Source organism: Tetrao urogallus (assembly GCF_951394365.1).
Source record: "Tetrao urogallus genome assembly, chromosome: 16".
In the NCBI taxonomy this organism is placed as follows: domain Eukaryota; kingdom Metazoa; phylum Chordata; class Aves; order Galliformes; family Phasianidae; genus Tetrao; species Tetrao urogallus.
The window spans coordinates 3,106,117-3,124,449 of record NC_136829.1 but is presented as its reverse complement, the minus strand read 5'-3'; the positions used below and the strand labels follow the sequence as shown (position 1 = coordinate 3,124,449).

General features: G+C 46.2%; 2 protein-coding genes across 2 annotated transcripts in view; both read right to left on the bottom strand.

Moving 5' to 3' along the window:
- Positions 1 to 1,830, bottom strand: part of TRPC4AP (transient receptor potential cation channel subfamily C member 4 associated protein) — a gene marked incomplete at both ends in the record, with an annotated part of 28,916 nt that extends 27,086 nt beyond the window's left edge. Inside the window, one exon of the mRNA XM_079543289.1 lies at positions 1,714 to 1,830. Coding sequence (XP_079399415.1) covers positions 1,714 to 1,830 — 117 coding nt within the window. The remainder of the gene's footprint in view (positions 1 to 1,713) is intronic.
- Positions 1,831 to 6,973: 5,143 nt separating this feature from the next.
- LOC306952552 (ER degradation-enhancing alpha-mannosidase-like protein 2) lies at positions 6,974 to 15,785 on the bottom strand (the record flags this gene model as incomplete). The annotated part of the gene is made up of 11 exons (XM_079543267.1): positions 6,974 to 7,459; positions 8,668 to 8,789; positions 9,925 to 10,069; positions 10,761 to 10,885; positions 11,190 to 11,331; positions 12,498 to 12,709; positions 13,349 to 13,474; positions 15,071 to 15,176; positions 15,373 to 15,412; positions 15,492 to 15,602; positions 15,682 to 15,785. The coding sequence occupies 11 exons, from the start codon at positions 15,783 to 15,785 to the stop codon at positions 6,974 to 6,976; spliced, it is 1,719 nt and encodes a 572-aa protein (XP_079399393.1).
- Positions 15,786 to 18,333: the final 2,548 nt, after the last annotated feature.

Here is an 18,333-nt window from a genome sequence, read left to right as displayed (position 1 = left end):
CTCTCTGAAGTAAGTGCTGGAAAAGAGTTTCTCCACAGGACACCAGATGTGCAGCTCAAGCAGCCTGCAACAGCTTCCCTGCAGAGAACATTAAGGGCAGTGTCCTGACTTTTCTTCTAGACCCAAACACAGCAGCTCAGAAGCCTTCTGCTCTCAGGCTTTTCAAAGCAAATGAGCTGAGAACCCCACTCAAGGGCTCCACACTGCTACTGAGGAGTCAAAAGAGGAAAATGGTCTGATAAACACTGACAAAAATAGGACTTAAAGTACCCCAAACTGCCTTGTGCTTCTTTAAAGGTTAGGTCGAAGCGTTTTAAATTTAGATCTGCAAACAAAAGACTTGCTTCAAGGTAACAGTACAAAGGCACAATTCAGAGTTGAAAATCATTCAAGAAGTTTTGTTGGTTTTTTTTTTTTTTTTCTTCCCCTCAGTCTAAGTAATTCAAAAATGCATTCCTACCACATTTGTGAAGCACTGGGAGCCCTATGGCCCAAGCCCAATCTTGAAATTTCTCAGCTCAGCACAGACACAATGAAACGTATAAAGAAAAACAAACAAAAAAGCAACAAAATTCACCCTGAATTTGGATCTTGTGAGAAGGAAGAAGTAGCTGGCAGAAGCCTCCTTGATTTCTCCAAGTCTGGCCATTTGTGGTCATTTCAAACAACTGCTAACAGCCCCAAATTAAAACATGGTACAACACTGTGCTTCTCAAGCTAAACGAAGCCCAGAGCAGACACAGCAGCCCAGCACTTCATGTTGGTGCACAACCTGGTTACAGGTTTATTTGGCTTAAATTGCTATGGGAGCCTAGAGCACAGAGGCAGAGACACAGGTTGGTGAGCCACCACAGCCTGTGTCTGCAGAACGCTTTCCTAAAACAACCCACTGAAATAGCTGCCTGTAAAAGAGAGAGTAACAGGGTTAAATCCAAGCAAGCAATGAGGTTTTTCTCAAGTATTAACCAAACTGGCATCTGAGCCAGCAGTAGAACCAGGACAGAGCAGCAGCTTAAAATCACCTCCTGCCTCTTCCACCTACCTCATCTACAGCATTGGGCATGGATGCTGATTTGGATGAACAAGTATCCTCCCAGGGACTGCTCAGAAGCCTTCTTAAGGAGAACAGCCTAATGGCTGAACTAATGAAAACCACTTAAATCCCATTTTTACCACATTTGAAAACTTAAGATACTGCTAGCTTAATAAAGCGACCACTAAAAAGCAAGTTCTTTATGCCACGCTTCTGTTTCCTACCTTTGCATCTTTAAAAGAAACACCGACTGTTGTTTGCAACAAGAAACGAGCAGCGCAGAACCCCGGGGCGGCTCGTTAAGAAAGCAGCACGCACACACACGATAGGCAGCAGCCCGGGTGGAGGAGCTGCTTCCATTCCTCAGCGTTTCCCACCATCATCAGCTTCCTCGCAGAACCCAGCACGGCTCTGCGGCCTTTCCCCATTTAGACGAAGGACGGGATAAGAGGAGCCCGCAGGCGGCCTGCCCTACCCCTACCCCTACCCCTACCCCTGCCGCTGCCCCCGCTCGGTACGAAGCCCCGGTCCCGGTCGAAGCCGATCCCCGAGCGGCCCAGCAGCCGCAGGAGCGCAGCTTCAGGACCGGGCCCAGTGCAGGCCCGCAGCTCCGCCCGCCCCACGGGGCCCACGGTCGCGCAGCCCGCCCCCCCGCACACACACACCCCTCCCGGCGGTACCTGCGCCCCCCGCGTGAGCCCGCGGCCGCTGAGCTGCCCGTGGCGGAGCTGCGCCAGGATGTTGGTGGGGGCTCCGCGCCGCCGGCGGCCGCCGGGCCCAGGGCCTACCGCCGCCATGGCCGCTGCCCCGCTCGGCCCGAGACAAACAGGAAGCGCCCCCTCCCTCGCCGCTTTGTACGGAGCGGCGTGAGGGACCTCCGCAGCGCCCCCTTCCGGGCACGGCGCGCCTTGCGGGAAGAGGCTGAGTGCAGAGCATGCTGGGAAATGTAGTCCAAGGCGCTGTGCGCACGCGCAGTGTACCGGGACGGAGTGTGGCGGCGGGACGGCGGTGGGCTGCGTTTAGGAGCGGCCGTTTGCCCCAGCGTGCGTTTGTAAATGCGGCAGAGGCGGCTGTGCAGGTGCCGCGGCGAGCCACCAGGCTTAGCTAACAGCCCTCCTCCGCTGCGGGCCTAACTTGAGTTAAACTCCAAGGACGTTTGGTAAAGCTGCCACGTTTCGACAGGTATCTGAGTCATAGAATCCTTAGGTCGGAAGGGATCGCTGAGGGCCGTCGTGTCCAGCTCCCCTGCAGTGCACAGGGACACCTGCAGACCAATCGTGTTGCCCAGGAACCCATCCAGCCTCCTCTTTAAAGTCTCCAGGGACGGGGCACCAACCACTCCATGTAACCTGTTCACTGCCTCACCATAAAGGATTTTTCCTTTCCAACCTAAATCTACCCTCCCAGAGCCTGAAGCCATTTCCTCCTGTTGTATCACCGCAGACCTGCTAGAGTCTGTCCCCTTCTGTCCTGCCGCTTCCCTTCAGATGCTGACAGGCTGCTCACAGGTCACCTCACAGCCTTCTCCATGCCGCACAGCCCCATCTCGCTCAGCCTGTCCTCACAGGAGACATGTTCCATTCCGTGGATCATTTTTTTGGCCCTTCTCTGGATGTACTCCAACAGGTCTACGTCTGTCCTGTAATCAGTGGCTTGCAGCCCTCAGAACATCATCATCATGAGCAGCGGGCAACCGTGCCATAAATAACACCAGGGAACACCCAGATGCAGCCTAATTCATATACTCAGCCAAGGTGCAGACGTCCAAAAGCCTTCCCTGACCATGCTGTGCAGGCTGCTAACCAGCCCTACTCCCAGCACCCTGGTCTGTGCAACACCACAACATTCAGGACAGAGGAAACAGCTCCTTGGTCAGCACAGCAGGCCAATGCCCTGTGAACCTAGCTGAGGTGAACAATTCAGACACAGAACTAAAATCCACAGTGCAGCATGCAAGGAGCTTCTCAAATCAAATTAAGACAAAACAGCAACTCACAATCATGTGAACAGCACAGACCACAAGAAAGACCTTTGCGAAAACCTGCTCTGCCCCGAAAGAAAAAAAAAAAAAAAAGAAAAAAAAAAAAAAAAAAAAAACCAATTGCATTCACATGAACTGCCAATAAACTGCAAAACATCACAAATACCTGAGGGCTAATAAAGCAAACAAATCAAAGAGGTCACACCAATTTACAAAGGCAGACACCCAAGAATGAGTTCCTGATTCACATACAGGCAGCAGCTCCTGCAACTTAACCATCACCAGTAGCTACCTTCATCCCTTGCTTGCTACAGCCTCTCTTAGACTTCTAGAGCTGCTATCTCTTGCCAAGCAGAGCAGCCCAGATGGGGTTCTTAGAGAGACAGCCAGGATTGCAGCACACAATCTGGGTGCCAAAATTGCTACCACTTTAAACACAAACCTCAGTTGATAATCCATTTTAACTTGCCTTTGTCATACAAAGAACAATGGGTAGAAAGGAATAAAGACAAGAGAGGTTAACAAGATGCTTAAAAATTCTGCCTAACCAGTGTTGTCTTGAGATACAGGTGAAGTATTTTAAAGTTTTATAGCATCACATCTGACATCACAAGTCACCACCATGAATAACGATGAAGCATGTGTTGATCACACTTATTTATAGAAACAATGATCTGTTAATGGATGACTTGCTGTTCAGATAAATTGCTGTTCACAGAAAACCATCTAAAGAAATGCAAACATGGCACTCTTCTCACTTACTCACTCTACTTCATAGGTACAAAAGGCTGCTCTCAGTCTGCTTTGTTACTGCTTCCCCTGCTTCCCTCCCCCTTTGCTTTTTTAGCAAAGGTTTTTGCCATTTGGAATTCATGCACAGATCTGACTCATTTTCCTCTCTCTTATCCTTGCTTACATCCACTAAAAGATGTTTGTCAGACCTTTCATCAATCCAGCCACATCCACAGCCTCTCCAAATACAAACAATAACTTTTGAAATATCTCAAAAAGATCTGGCCAAGGCTCTGGCCTTTGCAGGCTGCCTACAGTACAGGAAAAAATAAATAGAGGCAACATCAACAGCAAATGCTAAATCTGGTTTCTGTGCTATTTTTCACAACTCAAACCAAAATTGCAGGTTCCTTCCAGCCTTCCAGCCTTTGACAGCTGCCAGGAGTCTCAGTGGGTGGGACCTGCCTCCCCAGTTCTGGCCTGCCTCATTTGGAAGCCATCAAGAATTTTCTACAACCCCAACACTGTTTCATGCTCACCTCATTTTGGATTCCTGACAAAACCCCACATTCTGTTAACACAGCTAAGTGCTCACCATACTGCTCAACTGCAGAACTGGAGTTCTCCCTTCTGCTGTAAGATACTGAAAGAGACCTGCCAGCTCTTCGAGTGACAGATGTCCTTCATTGTGAGGCTCTCCTGGAAGGAGAGGCAACAGGACGTGTCAAAATGCTGGAGCAAACCAAGACTAAGGTTGTGTTATTCCGTCCCATAACTGATGAAAATCCATCTAAGTACTGTCAGCAGAACAGCTGTGTCCAGGTTAGTATTTTCAGCTCCAGATGTGCTGAGGTGAGGTCTTACCTTCTAATGCTACTGCCTACCCCATTTCTGCTACTGGAACCTCAGAAGAGGGCAACAAAATTCCACGGTTAGCATCCATCCACTATATTAGTGAACTGCAACATATCCTGAAGGTCTTCGTTTTCAGCTAGCCTGTGGGTGGAGCAGTGCTGAAAGAGAAAGGACCAAGCACCACATGAAGTGCTGGAAAACACCTATATTTTGTTTTTCTGGAAATGGACAGAGAATAGTGCGAGATATGAACTGCTGGAAAAGAAAGGAAGCAGTCTTATGGTTGCAATGAGGAACCACTAGCCTAAGATCCAACATTGCCTCAGTTTTAGGGTGTTCTGCTCTCAATACCTGCATGCCAACAGTTGCATGCAGTGTTTCTAAAGCAGCAGCATTCGCCCCAGAGAAACTGAAGAGAGAAGCACGCAGCTACAAGTGTCTGTAGAGGTGACTGATGCTTCCAATCTGCCTGTCTTCAAATGGAAGGGCCTCTTCCAACAGTTTATTCACAACTGTAACAGGACTTCCATCATCAGGGGTAAGTTCAGGCTTCATGTAACTTTATAGCACTGGTGATGGAGACAAGAGCTCCTCAAAGCAGTGTTCCTACCCCAGCAAAGTCTGTTGCAGTTGCAGTTCAGTATTTTACTAGCCAGTTGGAGGCCAAACAGGATTTATTTGTCCTGTACCTCTACCTCATTCAAATGAAGAAAGCCAAGACTCCAACTCACTACATGCCAGATTGACATCACTGTAACAGACAAAACAGAGGAGGGAAAAAAAAAAAAAGATGCAAAGCCAAACCAGTCATGTCCCCAGGCTGCCAGGGGTGCATTTTAGTCATGTGAGAAACAGCTGTAATACAAACAGCACTGAGGCAGCAATGTCTGCCACACATGGAGAAATAGAATTCTTCTGGCTGCTATAGGTACTAATCTGTGCAAAAGCTTCAATACAAGCCAGGAGACAACATTTCATAAGCCATCCACACATCCACTTCAAACTGCCAGCTTACAGCTTCTCTGAGACAGATTCTGGCTTCTCTGTGCTTGCTCCTGACTGCTCACTACCCAGCAGGCTTGGAGAAAGTCCAGCATTTTTTCTGTCTTTTTAAAACATTTTATTTAAAAATAAAAACCTCTTTGCTACCCTACTGCATTTGCTCTTTTTGCTCGTTGCATCCACCTGCTCAGACACTAATAATGGTTTGAGTTTGCCAAGTCAGCCAAACACCAACAACTTTCATGCCTTTCACCTGCTGAGACAACAAAGGAAGGGCAGCTTTGTTTCCACTGCAGGAGGGATCACAAGAAACTCTCACTTCCTGTTCCAGGAAGCAGCTTGAGAACTTCCTGCGCCAGAGGAGAGTTGCATTTCGTTCTGAACCAAGTCACCTCCCATTCTGCCCTTATTTGGGGCAGATATCTGGTTATTACACGCAGAACTCAGCAGGTCCACCTGGAGGCCAACTTCACTATTAGAGGAGGCTGATGTGGAGTTAGACAAGTGAGGCCCCAAGGGGAAGTCTAAAAGAGGAAGGAAATGAGGAAATTTCATAGGAAAAGCATGTCAGATCCTGAAGAAGAGAACACACTACTGCAGGGTAAATTGAGCCTTTGCTAGTCCACGTTACACCTCAGTTTGCAGATGACATTAGCTGGATGCTTACTAAACCAGTTTCAGGTTGGTAGTACTGACTCATGATGATTCTACACACAGGAAGCAAGCAGTTCCCCATGTCACAAGTGCCTTCCTTCCACTGAGCCATCCCTCATGCTTGATCTACAAATCAAATCTACAAATCAAATCTACAACAGACATGCTAGATCTACAAATCTGAGCCTTCACCTCATGAAATCACAAGGTTTTCCTAACAAATCACAGACCTTTCAGGCTAACCACATTCATAACAAGGCCAGTAAAAAAATGCAGAGTATATCACAGAGGAGAGATCTGTAGTCTCAGAGCTGCAACTAGAGCTCGTAATCCAGTGCTTCTTCCTTATCGACAGGGAACCACTTAGGCTCACTTCTATGGAGCACAGTAAGCTGTGGACTCTGCAAAAGGCTGTAAAACTTCAAAGTCACCATGAAATAAACACAGTACCTCTCAACCTGGAGAGGCTTTTCCTTCTGAACAGCTGCTTGCTATTCAGGTAACCGTTTTGAGGTTAGCAACTTCATAGCATCAACAGCTAACGTGTGAATCACATTTATGAACCAGCAGCAGCAGAATTTAATGTGAAGTTGTTTTTTTTTTCACTTCATACAATTCACATTGTGAGGTATGGCTTTTTCCATTATGAAACCATAAAAATACATTCCCAGAGTCTGGATCAAGTTCAGTAATTCATACTGATGATAAACATACAATCAAGTGTTGTCCAGGAAGACCTGTCCCAGTACGGCAAGTTTAGAGTTAAAAGATTGACTGGGGCAACTCAAAAGGGAGTGTGAGCCCTTCTTAGAGTTTCTTTTCTTTCCACCTAAAGACGCACCTGGGGGGTCTTTTGCACATCCCCCTTCACCACAGTCAGAAGTCTGTTTTAAGGGGAATTTCTTGTTTTTCTGAAGCGAGTAAAACTCCCTCATTAAGTCTTCCACTTCCCACTGCTCTTCTTTCCGCTTCCTGCAGCAATGCAGTGCTGCAGGGTCTATGGGATGAGCTTCAGTGTTGAAGATGTACCCCCCAGCATTCAAGATGCATTCGCCATAAGGGGTGATCACAACATCAAAGTCCGAGCCATCGTTGTGAATGAAGTTGTCTGGGTCAAACAGCAGGTACAAGTATTTCACTGTTTCAGCCAAAAAGAAGGACTCCATGCGGTTGTCCAGCCTGTGATCTCTCAAGTCTTTGATCTACAGAAGAAGAGAACCAGTGGGTTACATTGATATCAAATTCAAGAACTCAGGGAAAAAAAAACAAAACAGAATGTAAAACCAGCTTGCAATTCAACTACATCAAACAGCACAATATCAATACATTCCATATTTCAGATGGTAATATACAGTATACCAACAAGTTTTTATCTGTTTTGAATTAACGTAATCTGGTGATTCAAAACTAAGTCAAGAGAAATGTACTTCCTACAGGGGTAAGGAGAATAATCTTCCCATCATTTACCTAACTAAAAAAACCAAAAACTTCACATCTTCAGAAAAGAAAACTTTCAGCTGTTTAACAAGTGGATGAGATCCACTAGGAAACTGACTATAGGGACAGAAGAACTGATCAGAGCTGGCAGCTCTTTAATGATGCTTTTTTTTTTTTTTTAGAGTTGCAGCAGTGCAAGAGCTCACAATCCTCATGTGTAAGAAATGAAACAGGGGAGGATGAAACCAGCATGGCTAAGCAATAACCTGCCAGTCAAACTGAGGTGTTATAAGGAAATGTTCCTGCTTGCACTGCCCGTACATGCAGCCTGGGAAGAGTACAGGGAAGAGAATATGATGAAATTAGGAAAGCTAAGGCACAGATAGAACTGAAGTTGGCAACTGATGCAAAATAAAACAGGAAGGGATCCTATAGGGCCACTGGTCAGAACAGAAAGGCCAAGGAGAGTGTACTGCCTCTGATAAATGAGAAGGGAGAACAGGCTATAACAGATATGGAGAAGGCTGAGCTACTCAGGGTTTTTCCTCAGTCTTCACTGGCAGTCAGGCTTCCTGTGTCTCTCAAATCCCTGAAATTCTGGGTGCTTTTTTCCATTAGTTTGTTTTACAACTGACAGGCAGAGGCCCATTCACTTCTACAGAGCATATGAGCCCCTCTGCCAACGTGGGACTCCTCATACCTACCAAGATACAGGAAAGCTGAGGAGATTCTGATGCTTTTCTACTTTTTAAGCTCTGGTGTGACAAACAGTTAACAGAATTTGGCCCATTTTTCAGGCTGCAAGGAAAGTTACTCCCAGAAACATGATCAGCAGCTCAGCTTTAGAGAAAAACAAGGGGTTTATTTGAAAAAGAAGTCAAGCTTTAATAGATGTGATCATTTGACTCAAAGCACAACATCATCCGTAAGTACACTTTCTATACAAAAGCTGCTGTTTAGCAGCCACACTTACAGTTGCAAACCCACAGTCCACCTTGCTGATCTTCTCTATTGACTCCACTGCATCTCTTCCCAGTTCTAAGAGTATGGGATCTCGTGTAGCACGGTACAGATACATTGCACTCTCAATCAGCTCTGCAAAAAACAAGACCAACCTCAAACCAAAACTAATTAACACACAGTTGCAAGCACAAAGATTACCAAACCATGCATACGGCGAAGAGAAGATGTTCTCTGAATTATCAGTACTGTTTTAATATGACCATGTAAGTAGTTTAGCTTGTCTTGTGCTTCCTCTGGCTAAAAGTACACAGACTTGCTTCTAGTAAAGATGAAAGAAATTCATTTCTATAAATTCACTGTAACCATGTTCCATCAACTCAGGTAAGACTGAACAGTGCTCCCTTCTACAATGAAGAAGAGCAGCAACACAAAAGGATTAAAACTCAGTTGTCAAAATAAGCAAAGACAGACGTTTCTAGAAAGGACTACAAATAAAATTGAACCTCTCAAACAATATCTTTAGAGAAAAGGCTGTAAAGCTTTGGAACACAACGAAAACTGTCAGTACAGGAACACTATACGTAGGCAACATGTGCAATTTAAAAAAAAGTTTCTGTTGTTGCTATAATACACACTGAAGTTAACATTGGTGTTTTTGGTAGAAGAGTAGGATTTCACCTCAATGCTCAGACCAAAAGGCAATTTATTACAAAGCTTTACTGACCTCATAACCACGTGTGAAATTTTTGTCAGGAAAAAAAAAAGCCAAACAAAAAGATCTTAATAGGAAAGAGATTGCATTGCAGCATTACAAACAACACTAAACCTCTTATGTGTTGATGTCTACTCATAGAACTGGAATTAATTTGATTCAGGAACTCAGCAGTCTTTCACTTCCTAAACCTAAGGGTATAAGCAGTCATATGAACATTTCACATGACTTTTAAGTAAAACCATTTCTCATTAGAGAATCTAACACAAACCTGTCGTATCTGACACAGGGAACTCAATTCCTTAACAGGGCTCCTTTATATAATACTTCTGCTTTTTATAATACTGTCTGCTTTTTTTAACAGCCCTGCCTTTGTGAATGGCAGAAAGCAAATCATTTGGCTTTGACAATGGACATCAATGGTGAAACCCATGCAGGAACCGAGTCAGAACAAAACTGAGCTCTTAGATGACAGTTACTGCTAACATCCGGTCTGATCTCACCACCAGAGCAAAACCAGAACTTCATGTTCCTTTTTATTTCATTTCTGCTTACCTGGCCTGAGTGGGTATCCTTCTCTCTTGTCCACTGTATAGCCCTGAGGAATGTTGTAGAACTCAGGCAGCCCACCAAACTGCTTCCAAACAGTGTAATAGTTGAGGAAGGTTCGCATGGCATTATCTACATCCCCAATCAGGCTCTGAGAGAGACAAAAGAATTAGGAAAGCAATGTCAGAGTGAAGAAGAAACAGTACAAAGGTTGATTCAGTAACAATCCCATAGTCAAAACAAGGGGTGAGAAAGGAGTTGCTCAGCAACTCTAAATGGTATGATAAGCATTTAGGCACGATGCCTTAAGAATAATAGAACTGAAGAGGCACTAGATACTGCTTTTCCCTTGGATAACATTATTTCAGGTGTGCAGAATTCAAAGTCGCTTCAATTTTCAGTTAACAGAAGGCTAGAAAAAAAATCCAGTTTGTTCCAGTAGGAATAAACAAGTCCCAGAGCAAACGTAAGTACTGATAAGAAAGCAAACTTCTCAGTGTATCTCTGTGGGAAGCATTCATGAGAAGAATGTATTTATATGGTAGCAGAAGAAAAACTGTTTTGTTTCTCCTTCAGGTTCCCATCTAGATTACGAGATCACTATCAGCAGAGTTTGCTACAACAAAACCACCTTCTATGCTTAGTAACTTTTTTTTAATTAGACCAGGTGGACTCAACATTTACTCTTTCAAAAACTGAGGACTGCTGCAGACATCACCAGAGATTGGAACAGAGCTTTAAACCAGCACAGATGAGGGCTATATCTGTAACTTATATTTTATAAATCAACTGAAACATCATCACCGTATGCCACTGTATGCTACCAATATGACAGCTCTCACCTGCAGGCCTGGCCAGTAAGCCTCCAGAGACTGAAAAACAGGCATGGATACTGTTCCTTTGTACATCTGAACCCAGAGGTACCAGTCATCAAACTTGGTGTAATTTTTGATAGCTTTGTTATATTCTATGTATTAAAAAAAAAAAAGCATAGATGAGTAGGTAATAAAACAAATGTTCTTCTTTTTCAGCATGACTGAAGTCCCTGTTTCACCTCAGCTATGTCAAACGAATGAGTTGTGCTTTCCTCCCTGTGATAAGTCTTACCACAGACTGTTCCAAAGTATTATAGCAAAGACACTGGGAACAGTCCCAAATGGAACTCATTAGCCTTATTCTCCCACAGGGAAACTTTTACAGGTGAAGCCAAGGGCACATTCCCGGGAACCTTCAACACCAGGGAAAACAAACAAAACAACCAACCTGCTTACCTAGAAACATGGACATCAGCTCCTTGTCCTGCAGGAGAATGGCTCCTTTAACAAGGTATTCAAAGTAGGAATCCACTCCTGCTCCAATGCCAGCATCTTGGGCCACCCATTTGGCAGTTACCACATCAATGTGGTTACCAACCTGGAGCAAGTGTGGGGAGGAAGAAAGAGTGTTAGAGTGGAAATAGAGCTCATCTTTTAAGCAATAATTAAAATAATCCCCACAACAGCAACATCACGCAAAAAGCCTCCAACCTCCTCTCAGAAAAAGATTCACAGTGACAAGATCAGTGAGTGTTTTCTCTAGTACAAGAGATGTCTGTCAGCACTAGACAAGTACAAAGCATAGAAAATCATTACTTGTGGATTTTCTGCTCAGTACAAACACTGCACTGGCCAAAAGAAAATGTCACGCTACTGTAAAAAACCACAGTCTGGGCATCATGAGACTGGTACTAATTTCTACCTTAGGAAAACATAAAGAAGGATGATGAGGCACAGAGCAGGATACTAAGAACATCAGGGGCATGAGAGAGCTGCCATGCTAATATTTAAATAGATCCTGAAGGAGAATTTAAGAACAATTGTACCTAGCTTTGCAAAGACAGGAAAAAATGTTATTCTGTTTCTTTCCAGTGCAACAGTCAGGGCATCAAATGAAAATAAAACAGACCCCAAAGCAAACAGAAGTGTTTCCAGCAGGCACCAGGCCTGCTGAAGTTCAATGTGGTTTGAACTTTGGGCAGTCTTGTGTGGAGCCATGAGTTGGACTCGATGATCCTCGTTGGATTCCTTCCAACTCAAGATGATCTATGATTCACACAGCATACAAATACATCCATTACACTTCACATACATTCAAAAGCAGCTGGACATTGACTGAAGAAAGATTGATCAGGCGACAGTGAACACAGAGCTGGCACTTCCAGCTCTGAGAGCCCCAAAATGCTAGAGACTAGAAATACCCTGGTGTTCTTATTTCCTTCCATAGCCACCGTCACACCATGCATTGACAGATCTTTCATGCAATGCTGTACAGTTGCTGTTACAAAAGCTGCAATGCCCAGCAGAAGGCATTTTTGTCTCCCCCACATCTGTTCTGCAGCAAAACAACGGCATTACGTCGAGTTGCACCTCTAAAGCAAAGATGTGCATGCTGCATGTCTTCAGGAACACATGACTTTCAGCCCTGTTGTTAGCGCCGTGGTTATTTATCCAATGCTTTTTCCTTAGTTTATACTTTCAACACTTAGAATATAGCTTAGAACCCTTAAGGTATATGAAAATTCAAAGTATGTCCTCACTCACCAGTCCAATACCTGAGCGGTTTTTCCACAGCGCCTTCAGGGCCTTCCTGGCAACGTCCTCAAACACTGGGTCACCAGTAAGGTGGCTTAAAGTGGCAAATTCCACTATAAAAGTGCCAATTCCAGCAGTACAGGTAACCGGGGTCTCCCCAGGGTTTACTCCATGCAACAAGTTTACTGTTCCATAGGGCATCCCAGTGGGAGTCTGAAAAGCTGAAACAAAATTTTTGGTTCAGATGAAAGCATTCACTGTTACATCTTATCAGACTGATAAGAAGGTGCTCCCTACAATCCCAGGCACATTCTGCAGCAACAAACTGGACTGGAGCCACAGAAGCTACTGCAGATCTACTCTCCCCTGTGCAGAGCAGGGGCTGCATCCCTGCACACAGTAGTCAGTGAAACGTAACTACAGATGCTGGTCAGCAGTGTACAAAAACTGAGCTCATGATTGCTCAAGGGTAGCCCAGGGTGCATGCAGAGAAGGAAATGGTGTCATGCTGTCAGAGCACACATCCTAGCACAGCTCACAGAGGGGCAGATAAGGCTGCATCTTCTTGTCTTTGCAAGCTGTTTCACAGTCTTTATAGCACTTCTCATGCATATAAAATATTTCCCACAGCAAGCAATTAACAAATTGCTGCATTAAGCACATACAACACTTGGCACACACGTGGACAACTTACGCCCTGAACTTACAAGATGCTTTCCTGCAAACAAAGGAAGTTCAACTCCTTAGAGCTCAGGGAACGTAAGACTGTTCTGTGAGCTCACAACTCAAGCAGTGCCATCTTCCTCCAGTGCACCAGTCACCTCAGGAACCACAGCAGCACAGAACAGACAAGTTCTCACCTGGCAGCAGTTTGCGAGCTGCTTCCTCTGCCATCCTCAGGAGAGGTCCAGAGCAGGGCCATCCCACCTCCACCTCAACGCCAGCCTTCTTGGACAGCAAGTGAGCAGAAAGGAGGCCACCAACCACTGGAAGGTGCACAGTGAGAATCCCATTAGAAAATGCTGGGACAGAGGAAGAATGAAGTCCCAAACCAGTCGTGTTTTAGCTTGATGCACAACAGTATTCATGAGGAAGAAAAGTGAGATGGCACATCATTAAGACACACATCATTCAATGCCTCAGAAGAGTTGTTTGTTCCTTCCTGTTTGCAGTAAGTACCTGGGTATATTTATTCCATTATATTAGGAGCATCAGATCCCACTTGCCCTCCTGTATCTGCAGTGCCCTGCAGAAAATCAAAAAGCTACAAGTATAGTGGCTATGACATCCTAAAGAAGAATCGTGTTTCATTTCTTCTAGACAGCTTTATGTCATGTTTCTGTAATGCAGCATACCTTACTAAACTCCTTGCAGAAAAAGACCTAGGTTAGAGTAAAGAATTGTAGTCTGACTGTCAGAGGCTGTGAGTTTTCAGTTCTTTTCACAGGTTAGCCTGATGTCACACAACAAGCATAAACAGAGAAATTACAGTGCTGCAAAAGCTGGCTCAATACTGTTTAATAGCAGAAACAACAAAAAAAGAGCATAACTAACAGCTATGCTCCCTGTCTCTCCGTCTCACAGTACCAAACCAGTGAGGTGTGCAAGAGGGTACAACATTCCACTCTCACTGAAGGCAAACGTCTTTGTAAGTTTCAAAAAAAAAAAAAAAAAAAAAAAAAGACAAGTTTTATTTTACAGCACCAAAGCAAGAGATTAATAATCACAGAATCATAGAATCACAGAATGGCCAGAGTTGGAAGGGACCTGAAGTACCATGAAGCTCCAACCCCCCTACCACATGCAGGGCCACCAACCTCCCCATTTCATACCAGCCCAGGCTGCCCAAGGCCCCATCCAACCTGGCCTTGGACACCTCCAGGAATGGACGGGGCATCACAGCCTCTCTGGGCAGCTGTTCCAGCACCTCACCACTCCCTCTGTGAAGAGCTTCCCCCTGACATCCAACCTCAATCTTCCCTTCCTCCACTTGAAACCATTTCCCCTTGTCCTGCTGTTATCAACCCTTTCAAAGAGTTGATTCCCCTCCTGTCTGTAGGCTCCCTTTAGGTACTGAAGGCTGCAATGAGGTCACCCCGCAGCCTTTTCTCCATGCTGAACAAGCCCAGCTCCCTCAGCCTGTCTTCATAGGGAGCTGCTCCAGTCCCCTGCTCATCTCTGTGGCTCCTCTGGACCCTCTTCAACAGCTCCCTGTCTTTCTTGTACTGGGGCTCCAGACCTGGACACAGCACTCCAGATGGGGCCTCACAAGAACAGACTAGAGGGGGGCAATATAAGCTTTCTTCCAAAACAGTACATCAAAAAGGAATGCATTAAATCCACACTGTTTCCATGGAAGACACATCTATAACAAAGCTTAAAACTTGGCAGTAGAATACTGAAAGTGACACGTGTAACTCCTGCGTACACTGAGGCAGGAAGCCGAAAGGTGCCCTGCAAAGACAGAAAGGTGACACTGGAGTTTTCTGAGCATCTACATCTCCTATGGCACCCCGTTACAGCCTCCCTGTGAGGTTATTACCTCTGCCTGCACCCCAGAGGCTCAGAAAAACCCACCTCACCTCGGATATTCGTTTCGAAGACAGACGCGTTGACATCGATATCGAAATCCAGCCCTTCCTGCAGCACGGTGACCACGCGCTGGAACTCGGTGACGTTTCCCAGGATCTGCAGTGTGACAAGAGCGTGACAGCACGGGAAAACAGGGGCACGAGCCCACGTTGGGGATAATTCGGCTTTTTTTACACGGATTGATAGCGGCAGGGGAACGGCTTTAAAGGAAAAGAGGTGGATTCGGGTTAGATGCGCGTATGAATTCTTGGCTCAGAGGGCGGCGCGGCGCCGGCACACAGCCCGCACTCACCAGCAGCGTGTCCAGGGCATCGATCAGCGTCAGCGAGAAGCTGCGGGGAAGCACGGAGCTGAAGCGCGGAGCCGAGGTCCGGCCGGCAGCCCGGCCCCTCCGCGCCCCTCCGCCCTCACCTGCCCCACGTGTCGTGCCCGTCGCAGGTGAGCGGCCGCAGCTCGTCGTAGGGGAACGCGCTCTCCAGGTAGTGCTCGTAGGCGTGGTAGAACATGGCGCGCACCCGCTCCCTGCGGCACACACACACAGCACAACGCTCGCACCCCGCCGAGCTCACTCTCACCCAGCCCCTCCCGGCCCCGATCTCACCGGTACGAAGCCACGTCCAGCCCTCGGGCGGCGACGCCGGGCCCCGCGGGGATCCGCAGTGCGCAGAGCCACAGCACGGAGCACAGCAAGCGCGGCAGCGCCATGGCGGCGCCGCCACAGCGCATGCGCACAGAGCTCCGCGCCTCCCCGCGCTGGCTTAAAGCCGTTGCCCCGTGTGCACACACCATGCGAAGTTGCTCCTGTTCTTGTTTCAGCCTCAGTACTGACCTGCAGCAAGCTGCCCCCCTGCGCCCGTGGCCCCTGGACGGAGCAGGAGCCAGCAGCGATCAGCTGCAAAGCAGCCATCAGAGCTGCAAAGCAGCAATCAGCTGCAAAGCAGCAATTAGAGCTGCAAAGCAGCGCGCTCACAGCAGTGCGGGCACCAAGCCGGCGCTCTGACAGCCCGTGCTGCCGTTCAGCAAGACAAGAGGCTGCTGTTAGCGTTCTCCCATCAGCTGAAGCCCAAGAGATGCTGCCGTGCTGCCCCGCTAGGTGTCAGTGCTCTCATTGAGGTTCTGGGGCCGTTTATCAGCGCGCTTTCTGCTCTCCGTGGCTCAAGGCTGCGGCGGTATCTCGCTGCATAACGGGGAGAATGAAAGTACCGTCACAGCATATTACCGGAGAGAGTTTCATTAAAGTTCATTTTCCCGACTTAAATTCTAACAGCGTCCTGCACCGCTGTCATTTACCGGACACCGCAATTTCTCTATCAAAGTCAGGCAGCGAATTCCAAAAGTGATGGTCCAACAGAGGGACCAGATGGGTTCTGACTTTGTGGGCTGTGAAAAGCCACTGCACGTGTCAGTAGACACACACAGCTGCCATAGGACAGACATCGATTGGAGGTTTGGTGGTGTCTGATGTGACATAGCACGCACCAGAGGGATACCAACGCAGCATGCATTCCTCAGATCATGCAGTGATATCTGCACTGATGCAACAAATTTGCAGGGGGGGCGAGCAGTGCTTTCAAATGGACAAAACGCTGCAATATTTTGGCTGTCTCGGAGATAAATGCTGCTCCACATGTCCGACTGGCTTCCCGGGCTTTCAGTCTTTATGAAAAGGCCACTGGCAAAATAATACCAAGGTTCATTTGGATGTGAGGGAGAGTGTAATGAGAGGGGCGTTGAACACACAGGTTTATGGCATCTTTAGGCTGACGGCTTGTTTACTACTTGCTATTACGGTAAGTAGTGCTGTTGCCCAGCTTGCAATTTTGATGCCCATTAAGATGGAAACTATGTAAATCAGGATTAGCCATTAATATTTATTATTCATGGCGGGATGTAGGAGTTTGTCTGTTATGAGAAGAAATGTAAACAGGAGTTTTATGAACACTGAAAACTGTTGCTAAGGTGGTTCACTTGAAATAATTTTCCTTTGCAGCCAAACATCAAATCTTAATTTCAGTGGCATGCATAGTGGGATGGAAATGATGATTGATTTTTCTCCAAGTGCTGTGGGCTGCTGCAGTTGAGATTTCACTATAAAAGAGTAGACATTTCCAATTGCTTTTTCTAAGTTCAGAATTGATTTTATTTGTTTAGCACCTGACTAACATAAAAGACATACAGCCCAACAGAAGGCACGGCCTCCCTCTCGGTGCTGTGATATTAAGCCACGCTGCAAATTCAGAACGAAGCAACGTGGCTGAGACACGTAAAATGTTTCAGCATTGCACTGCTCTGTGCTTCTGGGCAGGAAAACAGTGCATGCCCCACTGAGACAGCATTTGGAAGTGACAGCAGAGATGAGATGAGCTGCTTCTGCAGCACTCCACCATGCAGCTTCCCCGAGTCCAACTCACTCTCTTTACATCTCCCCACCCTTTCTTTTTCTTCCACTATCCTTACTAACTTAACTAACAAGTAGTTGCAGAAGCTGTTGATAGGCAGCAACCAGAGAATTAATGCAGTGAGAGCTCCTGTTGCAAACAGGCTCATGCGGGAGCTGTTGTGCTGTGTTCTCAAAGAATTGTGGCTCCATATAGAATTGAATATTTTATGCAAGCCTGGCTTACTGTTGAGATTTTGACAAGTGAGAAAGCAAAAATAAAATGGAGTTAACATCAATGTGTCTTGGTTTTTAGTGCAGGGATTGATGGCACCCACGTTATGTGACATCCATAAAGTCCAAAGCTACCAACTGGTGCGAATGAGGTTTCATTTTCTTGATCCAAGTGCTAGCATTTTCCCATAGGTATTGTGGCTTTGATATTCTTTTGCCAGGAAGATTTAGAGCTGCTCGGATGATTGGTGTCCATAGAATACAGATAGGCAAAGCAGAGGATGGGCTGCATTTTGCTTCTGCCTCAGTTCATCATGTTCTGTGGTCAGCCCCTTGGGCCACATGAGCCTGGGATGTCTGGGGAGGCACTGCTTCTGCATCTTGTATTTTTCCTGAGGATTCATGCAGAGATAGAGTAAAAAAAAGATGGGGCTTGGGACTATAGACGTTCAGCCCTATAGCATGCATGGTGGGAATGCATGCAAGGGTTGAGAAATCCAGTTTGGTTCTTGGCTCCAAATTGACTTAAAAGTTCAAAAAACTTTTTATTTTTCTCTGAGAGAGTAACCCAGCTTTCACATTCACATACTGAACATGGCAAAAAGATGGCGTTTATAGCTGGGAAGAAGCAGTGAGTTAATC